At 51.6% G+C, this 10849-nt stretch overlaps 1 protein-coding gene across 1 annotated transcript in view; it reads left to right on the top strand.

Annotated features, from left to right (window-relative positions):
* Positions 1 to 230: 230 nt before the first annotated feature.
* Positions 231 to 10849, top strand: part of LOC144487384 (deaminated glutathione amidase-like) — a 112055-nt gene continuing 101436 nt past the window's right edge. The window contains exons 1-2 of the mRNA XM_078205472.1: positions 231 to 1441; positions 1732 to 1865. Coding sequence (XP_078061598.1) covers positions 1797 to 1865 — 69 coding nt within the window. The 5' untranslated portion in view covers positions 231 to 1441; positions 1732 to 1796. The remainder of the gene's footprint in view (positions 1442 to 1731; positions 1866 to 10849) is intronic.

Below are 10849 nucleotides of genomic sequence, written 5' to 3'. Positions count from 1 at the left end.
AACACTGCTGCCTCACAGTGACACAGTGGGTTAACACTGCTGTCTCACAGTGACACAGTGGGTTAACACTGCTGCCTCACAGTGACACGGTGACACAGTGGGTTAACACTGCTGCCTCACAGTGACACGGTGACACAGTGGTTAACACTGCTGCCTCACAGCGACACGGTGGCACAGTGGGTGAACACTGCTGTCTCACAGTGACACGGTGACACAGTGGGTTAACACTGCTGCCTCACAGCGACACGGTGGCACAGTGGTTAACACTGCTGCCTCACAGTGATACGGTGGCACAGTGGGTGAACACTGCTGTCTCACAGTGACACGGTGGCACAGTGGGTTAACACTGCTGCCTCACAGTGACACGGTGACACAGTGGTTAACGCTGCTGCCTCACAGTGACACAGTGGGTTAACACTGCTGCCTCACAGCACCAGGGACCCGGGTTCGATTCAAAAACAGAAAATGTTTTGGAAAATGGCAGTCGGTCTGTGGAGAGAGAATAGACCTCACGTTTCTGGATGACTCTTTGTCAGATTGCAGCATCTGCAGTATTTTGCTTTTCCGCTGGTTGAATTCCTGGTTTGGGTGACTGTGCAGAGTATATCCTGGGATGGAACCAGAGGAATCATCGCACCAGAACAATGTCCAACTCCAAATGCAGTCAGTTCAATGGGAATAACCTTCCCCGTCTCTCTCTCTGTCACTCTCTGTGTCATGGGGCAGCACTGTGGTTAGCACTGCTGTCTCACAGCACCAGGGATCCAGGTTCAATTCCGGACTTGGGGAGTTTGCACATTCTCCCTGTGTCTGCGTGGGTTTCTTCTGAGTGCTCTGGCTTCCTCCCACAGTCTGAAAGACATGCTGGTTCGATGCATTGGCCATGCTAAATTGCCCCTTTGTGTACACGAACAGGCGCCGGAGTGTGGCGACCAGGGGATTTTTACAGCGACTTCATTGCAGTGTTAATGTAAACTAACTTGTGACACTAATAAATAAACTTTAAACTCTGTCTCTCTCTTTCTGTCTCGCTCTCTCTCTGTATCTGTCTCTCTCTCTCTCTGTCTATCTCTCTGTCTCTCTCTCTCTCTCTCTCTCTGTCTATCTCTCTGTCTCTCTCTCTTTCTGTCTCTCTCTCTCTGTCTCTGTCTCTCTCTCTGTCTATCTCTCTGTCTCTCTCTCTTTCTGTCTCGCTCTCTCTGTCTCTGTCTCTCTCTCTGTCTATCTCTCTGTCTCTCTCTCTTTCTGTCTCGCTCTCTCTGTCTCTGTCTCTCTCTCTGTCTCTCTCTCTCTCTCTCTCTCCCTTACAGTCTCACTCTCTCTGTTTTTTGTTGAAGGGATACTGGACTCTGGCTGTCTCTGGGTGGTTTCCATGAACGAGGCCACAACTGGGAGAACGATCGACGGATCTACAATGCTCACATCCTGGTCAATAGCAATGGTAGGACAGAGGGATGGGTAAGATGGGGTAGCAAACGGTGACCATGACATTTCTGTTGTAGAATTTCTATCTGCCCTCTGACCTGGGCAGTGGGAGAGTGGGGCAGGGGGTGTGTTGGGTAGAGGACGGATGTAAGTCCGAGCCCCCCCCAGTTATCAATGACAGGGTGCCGAAAGGCAGAAAGTCACTGAGCGATTGGACTCAGAGAGGTGAGAGGTCAGCAGGTGACTTCCTCTGGCACTGTGATGGCTAATCTGGATCAACACTGTCTAACTGCCCCTTTCCTTCAGGAGAAATCGCGTCAATCTATCGCAAAAGTCACCTCTTCGATGTTGAACTGAAAGGTCGGGTCTCGATGAAGGAAAGTGACTTCACAATCCCTGGAACCGGGATAGAGCCACCTGTCAGCACTCCTATCGGAAAGGTGGGGTCCATCTACAGGCCTGTGAGGGAATTTACTCTGTATCTAACCCCGTGCTCTACCTGTCCTGGGAGTGTTTAATGGGGACAGTGTCGGGAGCTTTACTCTGTATCTAACCCCGTGCTGTACCTGTCCTGGGAGTGTTTGATGGGGACAGTGTAGAGGGAGCTTTACCCTGTATCTAACCCCGTGCTGTACCTGTCCTGGGAGTGTTTGATGGGGACAGTGTAGAGGGAGCTTTACTCTGTATCTAACCCCGTGCTGTACCTGTCCTGGGAGTGTTTGATGGGGACAGTGTAGAGGGAGCTTTACCCTGTATCTAACCCCGTGCTGTACCTGTCCTGGGAGTGTTTGATGGGGACAGTGTAGAGGGAGCTTTACTCTGTATCTAACCCCGTGCTGTACCTGTCCTGGGAGTGTTTGATGGTGACAGTGGAGAGGGAAATTTACTCTGTATCTAACCCCGTGCTGTACCTGTCCTGGGAGTGTTTGATGGGGTCAGTGTAGAGGGAGATTTACTCTGTATCTAACCCCGTGCTGTACCTGTCCTGGGAGTGTTTGATGGGGACAGTGTAGAGGGGGTTTACTCTGTATCTAACCCCATGCTGTACCTGTCCTGGGAGTGTTTGATGGGGACAGTGTAGAGGGGGTTTACTCTGTATCTAACCCCGTGCTGTACCTGTCCTGGGAGTGTTTGATGGGGTCAGTGTAGAGGGAGATTTACTCTGTATCTAACCCCGTGCTGTACCTGTCCTGGGAGTGTTTGATGGGGACAGTGTAGAGGGGGTTTACTCTGTATCTAACCCCGTGCTGTGCCTGTCCTGGGAGTGTTTGATGGGGACAGTGTAGAGGGGGTTTACTCTGTATCGAACCCCGTGCTGTACCTGTCCTGGGAGTGTTTGATGGGGACAGTGCAGAGGGAGATTTACTCTGTATCTAACCCCGTGCTGTACCTGTCCTGGGAGTGTTTGATGGGGACAGTGTAGAGGGAGCTTTACTCTGTATCTAACCCCGTGCTGTACCTGTCCTGGGAGTGTTTGATGGGGACAGTGTAGAGGGAGTTTACTCTGTATCTAACCCCGTGCTGTACCTGTCCTGGGAGTGTTTGATGGGGACAGTGTAGAGGGAGCTTTACTCTGTATCTAACCCCGTGCTGTACCTGTCCTGGGAGTGTTTGATGGGGACAGTGTAGAGGGAGCTTTACTCTGTATCTAACCCCGTGCTGTATCTGTCCTGGGAGTGTTTGATGGGGACAGTGTAGAGGGAGGTTTACTCTGTATCTAACCCCGTGCTGTGCCTGTCCTGGGAGTGTTTGATGGGGACAGTGTAGAGGGAGTTTACTCTGTATCTAACCCCGTGCTGTACCTGTCCTGGGAGTGTTTGATGGGGACAGTGTAGAGGGAGATTAACTCTGTATCTAACCCCGTGCTGTACCTGTCCTGGGAGTGTTTGATGGGGACAGTGTTGAGGGGGTTTACTCTGTATCTAACCCCGTGCTGTACCTGTCCTGGGATTGTTTGATGGGGACAGTGTAGAGGGGGTTTACTCTGTATCTAACACCGTGCTGGACCTGTCCTGGGAGTGTTTGATGGGGACAGTGTAGAGGGAGATTTACTCTGTATCTAACCCCGTGCTGTACCTGTCCTGGGAGTGTTTGATGGGGACAGTGTAGAGGGGGTTTACTCTGTATCTAACACCGTGCTGGACCTGTCCTGGGAGTGTTTGATGGGGACAGTGTAGAGGGGGTTTACTCTGTATCTAACCCCGTGCTGTACCTGTCCTGGGATTGTTTGATGGGGACAGTGTAGAGGGAGCTTCACTCTGTATCTAACCCCATGCTGTACCTGTCCTGGGAGTGTTTGATGGGGGGACAGTGTAGAGGGAGCTTTACTCTGTATCTAACCCCGTGCTGTACCTGTCCTGGGAGTGTTTGATGGGGACAGTGTAGAGGGAGTTTACTCTGTATCTAACCCCGTGCTGTACCTGTCCTGGGAGTGTTTGATGGGGACAGTGTAGAGGGAGATTAACTCTGTATCTAACCCCGTGCTGTACCTGTCCTGGGAGTGTTTGATGGGGACAGTGTAGAGGGAGATTAACTCTGTATCTAACCCCGTGCTGTACCTGTCCTGGGAGTGTTTGATGGGGACAGTGCAGAGGGGGTTTACTCTGTATCTAACCCCGTGCTGTACCTGTCCTGGGAGTGTTTGATGGGGGACAGTGTTGAGGGGGTTTACTCTGTATCTAGCCCCGTGCTGTACCTGTCCTGGGAGTGTTTGATGGGGACAGTGTAGAGGGAGCTTTACTCTATATCTAACCCCATGCTGTACCTGTCCTGGGAGTGTTTGATGGGGACAGTGTAGAGGGGGTTTACTCTGTATCTAACCCCGTGTTGTACCTGTCCTGGGAGTGTTTGATGGGGGACAGTGAAGAGGGGGTTTACTCTGTATCTAACCCCATGCTGTACCTGTCCTGGGTGTGTTTGATGGGGACAGTGTAGAGGGAGTTTTACTCTGTATCTAACCCCATACTGTACCTGTCCTGGGAGTGTTTGATGGGGACAGTGTAGAGGGAGTTTACTCTGTATCTAACCCCGTGCTGTACCTGTCCTGGGAGTGTTTGATGGGGACAGTGTAGAGGGAGATTAACTCTGTATCTAACCCCGTGCTGTACCTGTCCTGGGAGTGTTTGATGGGGACAGTGTAGAGGGGGTTTACTCTGTATCTAACCCCGTGCTGTACCTGTCCTGGGATTGTTTGATGGGGACAGTGTAGAGGGAGCTTCACTCTGTATCTAACCCCATGCTGTACCTGTCCTGGGAGTGTTTGATGGGGGACAGTGTAGAGGGGGTTTACTCTGTATCTAACCCCGTGTTGTACCTGTCCTGGGAGTGTTTGATGGGGGACAGTGTAGAGGGGGTTTACTCTGTATCTAACCCCATGCTGTACCTGTCCTGGGTGTGTTTGATGGGGACAGTGTAGAGGGAGTTTTACTCTGTATCTAACCCCATGCTGTACCTGTCCTGGGTGTGTTTGATGGGGACAGTGTAGAGGGGGTTTACTCTGTATCTAACCCCATACTGTACCTGTCCTGGGAGTGTTTGATGGGGACAGTGTAGAGGGAGCTTTACTCTGTATCGAACCCCGTGCTGTACCTGTCCTGGGAGTGTTTGATGGGGGACAGTGTAGAGGGGGTTTACTCTGTATCCAACCCCGTGCTGTACCTGTCCTGGGAGTGTTTGATGGGGACAGTGTAGAGGGGTTTACTCTGTATCTAACCCCGTGCTGTACGTATCCTGGGAGTGTCTGATGGGGACAGTGTAGAGGGAGCTTTACTCTGTATCTAACCCCGTGCTGTCCCTGTCCTGGGAGTGGTTGATGGCGGATAGTGTAGAGGGAGGTTTACTCTGTATCGAACCCCGTGCTGTACCTGTCCTGGGAGTGTTTGATGGGGGACAGTGTTGAGGGAGATTTACTCTTTATCTAACCCCGTGCTGTCCCTGTCCTGGGAGTGGTTGATGGCGGATAGTGTAGAGGGAGGTTTACTCTGTATCGAGCCCCGTGCTGTACCTGTCCTGGGAGTGTTTGATGGGGACAGTGTAGAGGGGGTTTACTCTGTATCTAACACCGTGCTGTACCTGTCCTGGGAGTGTTTGATGGGGACAGTGTAGAGGGAGCTTTACTCTGTATCTAACCCCGTGCTGTACCTGTCCTGGCAGTGTTTGATGGGGACAGTGTAGAGGGAGCTTCACTCTGTATCTAACCCCATGCTGTACCTGTCCTGGGAGTGTTTGATGGGGGGACAGTGTAGAGGGGGTTTACTCTGTATCTAACCCCGTGATGTACCTGTCCTGGGAGTGTTTGATGGGGGACAGTGTAGAGGGGGTTTACTCTGTATCTAACCCCATGCTGTACCTGTTCTGGGTGTGTTTGATGGGGACAGTGTAGAGGGAGCTTTACTCTGTATCTAACCCCGTGCTGTACCTGTCCTGGGAGTGTTTGATGGGGGACAGTGTAGAGGGAGTTTTACTCTGTATCTAACCCCATACTGTACCTGTCCTGGCAGTGTTTGATGGGGACAGTGTAGAGGGGGTTTACTCTGTATCTAACCCCATACTGTACCTGTCCTGGGAGTGTTTGATGGGGACAGTGTAGAGGGAGTTTACTCTGTATCTAACCCCGTGCTGTACCTGTCCTGGGAGTGTTTGATGGGGACAGTGTAGAGGGAGATTAACTCTGTATCTAACCCCGTGCTGTACCTGTCCTGGAAGAGTTTGATGGGGACAGTGTAGAGGGGGTTTACTCTGTATCTAACCCCGTGCTGTACCTGTCCTGGGATTGTTTGATGGGGACAGTGTAGAGGGAGCTTCACTCTGTATCTAACCCCATGCTGTACCTGTCCTGGGAGTGTTTGATGGGGGACAGTGTAGAGGGAGCTTTACTCTGTATCTAACCCCGTGTTGTACCTGTCCTGGGTGTGTTTGATGGGGACAGTGTAGAGGGAGTTTTACTCTGTATCTAACCCCATGCTGTACCTGTCCTGGGTGTGTTTGATGGGGACAGTGTAGAGGGAGTTTTACTCTGTATCTAACCCCATGCTGTACCTGTCCTGGGAGTGTTTGATGGGGACAGTGTAGAGGGGGTTTACTCTGTATCTAACCCCATACTGTACCTGTCCTGGGGGTGTTTGATGGGGACAGTGTAGAGGGAGGTTTACTCTGTATCTAACCCCGTGCTGTACCTGTCCTGGGAGTGTTTGATGGGAAAGTGTAGAGGGAGCTTTACTCTGTATCTAACCCCGTGCTGTACCTGTCCTGGAAGTGTTTGATGGGGACAGTGTAGAGGGAGCTTTACTCTGTATCGAACCCCGTGCTGTACCTGTCCTGGGAGTGTTTGATGGGGGACAGTGTAGAGGGGGTTTACTCTGTATCTAACGCCGTGCTGTACCTGTCCTGGGTGTGTTTGATGGGGACAGTGTAGAGGGGTTTACTCTGTATCTAACACCGTGCTGTACGTATCCTGGGAGTGTCTGATGGGGACAGTGTAGAGGGAGCTTTACTCTTTATCTAACCCCGTGCTGTCCCTGTCCTGGGAGTGGTTGATGGCGGATAGTGCAGAGGGAGGTTTACTCTGCATCTAACCCCGTGCTGTACCTGTCCTGGGAGTGTTTGATGGGGACAGTGTTGAGGGAGCTTTACTCTGTATCGAACCCCGTGCTGTACCTGTCCTGGGAGTGTTTGATGGGGACAGTGTAGAGGGGGTTTACTCTGTATCTAACCCCGTGCTGTACCTGTCCTGGGAATGTTTGATGAGGACAGTGTAGAGGGAGCTTCACTCTGTATCTAACCCCGTGCTGTACCTGTCCTGGGAGTGTTTGATGGGGGGACAGTGTAGAGGGGGTTTACTCTGTATCTAACCCCGTGTTGTACCTGTCCTGGGAGTGTTTGATGGGGGACAGTGTAGAGGGGGTTTACTCTGTATCTAACCCCATGCTGTACCTGTCCTGGGAGTGTTTGATGGGGACAGTGTAGAGGGGGTTTACTCTGTATCTCACCCCATACTGTACCTGTCCTGGGAGTGTTTGATGGGGACAGTGTAGAGGGAGATTAACTCTGTATCTAACCCCGTGCTGTACCTGTCCTGGGAGTGTTTGATGGGGACAGTGTAGAGGGGGTTTACTCTGTATCTAACCCCGTGCTGTACCTGTCCTGGGATTGCTTGATGGGGACAGTGTAGAGGGAGCTTCACTCTGTATCTAACCCCATGCTGTACCGTTCCTGGGAGTGTTTGATGGGGACAGTGTAGAGGGAGATTAACTCTGTATCTAACCCCGTGCTGTACCTGTCCTGGGAGTGTTTGATGGGGACAGTGTAGAGGGGGTTTACTCTGTATCTAACCCCATGCTGTACCTGTCCTGGGTGTGTTTGATGGGGACAGTGTAGAGGGAGTTTTACTCTGTATCTAACCCCATGCTGTACCTGTTCTGGGTGTGTTTGATGGGGACAGTGTAGAGGGAGCTTTACTCTGTATCTAACCCCGTGCTGTACCTGTCCTGGGAGTGTTTGATGGGGGACAGTGTAGAGGGAGGTTTACTCTGTATCTAACCCCATACTGTACCTGTCCTGGCAGTGTTTGATGGGGACAGTGTAGAGGGGGTTTACTCTGTATCTAACCCCATACTGTACCTGTTCTGGGAGTGTTTGATGGGGACAGTGTAGAGGGAGTTTACTCTGTATCTAACCCCGTGCTGTACCTGTCCTGGGAGTGTTTGATGGGGACAGTGTAGAGGGAGATTAACTCTGTATCTAACCCCGTGTTGTACCTGTCCTGGAAGTGTTTGATGGGGACAGTGTAGAGGGGGTTTACTCTGTATCTAACCCCGTGCTGTACCTGTCCTGGGATTGTTTGATGGGGACAGTGTAGAGGGAGTTTACTCTGTATCTAACCCCGTGCTGTACCTGTCCTGGGAGTGTTTGATGGGGGACAGTGTAGAGGGGGTTTACTCTGTATCTAACCCCATGCTGTACCTGTCCTGGGAGTGTTTGATGGGGGACAGTGTAGAGGGGGTTTACTCTGTATCTAACCCCATGCTGTACCTGTCCTTGGAGTGTTTGATGGGGACAGTGTAGAGGGAGCTTTACTCTGTATCTAACCCCGTGTTGTACCTGTCCTGGGAGTGTTTGATGGGGGACAGTGTAGAGGGGGTTTACTCTGTATCTAACCCCATGCTGTACCTGTCCTGGGTGTGTTTGATGGGGACAGTGTAGAGGGAGTTTTACTCTGTATCTAACCCCATGCTTTACCTGTCCTGGGTGTGTTTGATGGGGACAGTGTAGAGGGAGATTACTCTGTATCTAACCCCGTGCTGTACCTGTCCTGGGTGTGTTTGATGGGGACAGTGTAGAGGGAGTTTTACTCTGTATCTAACCCCATGCTGTACCTGTCCTGGGAGTGTTTGATGGGGACAGTGTAGAGGGGGTTTACTCTGTATCTAACCCCATACTGTACCTGTCCTGGGAGTGTTTGATGGGGACAGTGTAGAGGGAGGTTTACTCTGTATCTAACCCCGTGCTGTACCTGTCCTGGGAGTGTTTGATGGGAAAGTGTAGAGGGAGCTTTACTCTGTATCTAACCCCGTGCTGTACCTGTCCTGGAAGTGTTTGATGGGGACAGTGTAGAGGGAGCTTTACTCTGTATCGAACCCCGTGCTGTACCTGTCCTGGGAGTGTTTGATGGGGGACAGTGTAGAGGGGGTTTACTCTGTATCTCACCCCGTGCTGTACCTGTCCTGGGTGTGTTTGATGGGGACAGTGTAGAGGGGTTTACTCTGTATCTAACCCCGTGCTGTACGTATCCTGGGAGTGTCTGATGGGGACAGTGTAGAGGGAGCTTTACTCTTTATCTAACCCCGTGCTGTCCCTGTCCTGGGAGTGGTTGATGGCGGATAGTGCAGAGGGAGGTTTACTCTGTATCTAACCCCGTGCTGTACCTGTCCTGGGAGTGTTTGATGGGGACAGTGTAGAGGGGGTTTACTCTGTATCTAACCCCGTGCTGCACCTGTCCTGGGATTGTTTGATGGGGACAATGTAGAGGGAGCTTCACTCTGTATCTAACCCCATGCTGTACCTGTCCTGGGAGTGTTTGATGGGGGGACAGTGTAGAGGGGTTTTACTCTGTATCTAACCCCGTGTTGTACCTGTCCTGGGAGTGTTTGATGGGGGACAGTGTAGAGGGAGCTTTACTCTGTATCTAACCCCATGCTGTACCTGTCCTGGGTGTGTTTGATGGGGACAGTGTAGAGGGGGTTTACTCTGTATCTAACCCCATGCTGTACCTGTCCTGGGTGTGTTTGATGGGGACAGTGTAGAGGGGGTTTACTCTGTATCTCACCCCATACTGTACCTGTCCTGGGAGTGTTTGATGAGGACAGTGTAGAGGGAGATTAACTCTGTATCTAACCCCGTGCTGTACCTGTCCTGGGAGTGTTTGATGGGGACAGTGTAGAGGGGGTTTACTCTGTATCTAACCCCGTGCTGTACCTGTCCTGGGATTGCTTGATGGGGACAGTGTAGAGGGAGCTTCACTCTGTATCTAACCCTATGCTGTACCGTTCCTGGGAGTGTTTGATGGGGGACAGTGTGGAGGGGGTTTACTCTGTATCTAACCCCGTGTTGTACCTGTCCTGGGAGTGTTTGATGGGGGACAGTGTAGAGGGGGTTTACTCTTTATCTCACCCCATGCTGTACCTGTCCTGGGTGTGTTTGATGGGGACAGTGTAGAGGGAGTTTTTCTCTGTATCTAACCCCATGCTGTACCTGTCCTGGGTGTGTTTGATGGGGACAGTGTAGAGGGGGTTTACTCTGTATCTAACCCCATACTGTACCTGTCCTGGGAGTGTTTGATGGGGACAGTGTAGAGGGAGGTTTACTCTGTATCTAACCCCGTGCTGTACCTTTCCTGGGAGTGTTTGATGGGAAAGTGTAGAGGGAGCTTTACTCTGTATCTAACCCCGTGCTGTACCTGTCCTGCAAGTGTTTGATGGGGACAGTGTCGAGGGAGCTTTACTCTGTATCGAACCCCGTGCTGTACCTGTCCTGGGAGTGTTTGATGGGGGACAGTGTAGAGGGGGTTTACTCTGTATCGAACCCCGTGCTGTACCTGTCCTGGGAGTGTTTGATGGGGACAGTGTAGAGGGGTTTACTCTGTATCAAACCCCGTGCTGTACGTATCCTGGGAGTGTCTGATGGGGACAGTGTAGAGGGAGCTTTACTCTTTATCAAACCCCGTGCTGTCCCTGTCCTGGGAGTGGTTGATGGCGGATAGTGTAGAGGGAGGTTTACTCTGTATCTAACCCCGTGCTGTACCTGTCCTGGGAGTGTTTGATGGGGACAGTGTTGAGGGAGCTTTACTCTGTATCTAACCCCGTGCTGTACCTGTCCTGGGAGTGTTTGATGGGGACAGTGTAGAGGGAGTTTACTCTGTATCTCACCC

This window comes from Mustelus asterias, unplaced genomic scaffold (genome assembly GCF_964213995.1).
Source record: "Mustelus asterias unplaced genomic scaffold, sMusAst1.hap1.1 HAP1_SCAFFOLD_764, whole genome shotgun sequence".
Classification (NCBI taxonomy): Eukaryota; Metazoa; Chordata; class Chondrichthyes; order Carcharhiniformes; family Triakidae; genus Mustelus; species Mustelus asterias.
This window is presented reverse-complemented; position numbering and strand designations above follow the sequence as displayed.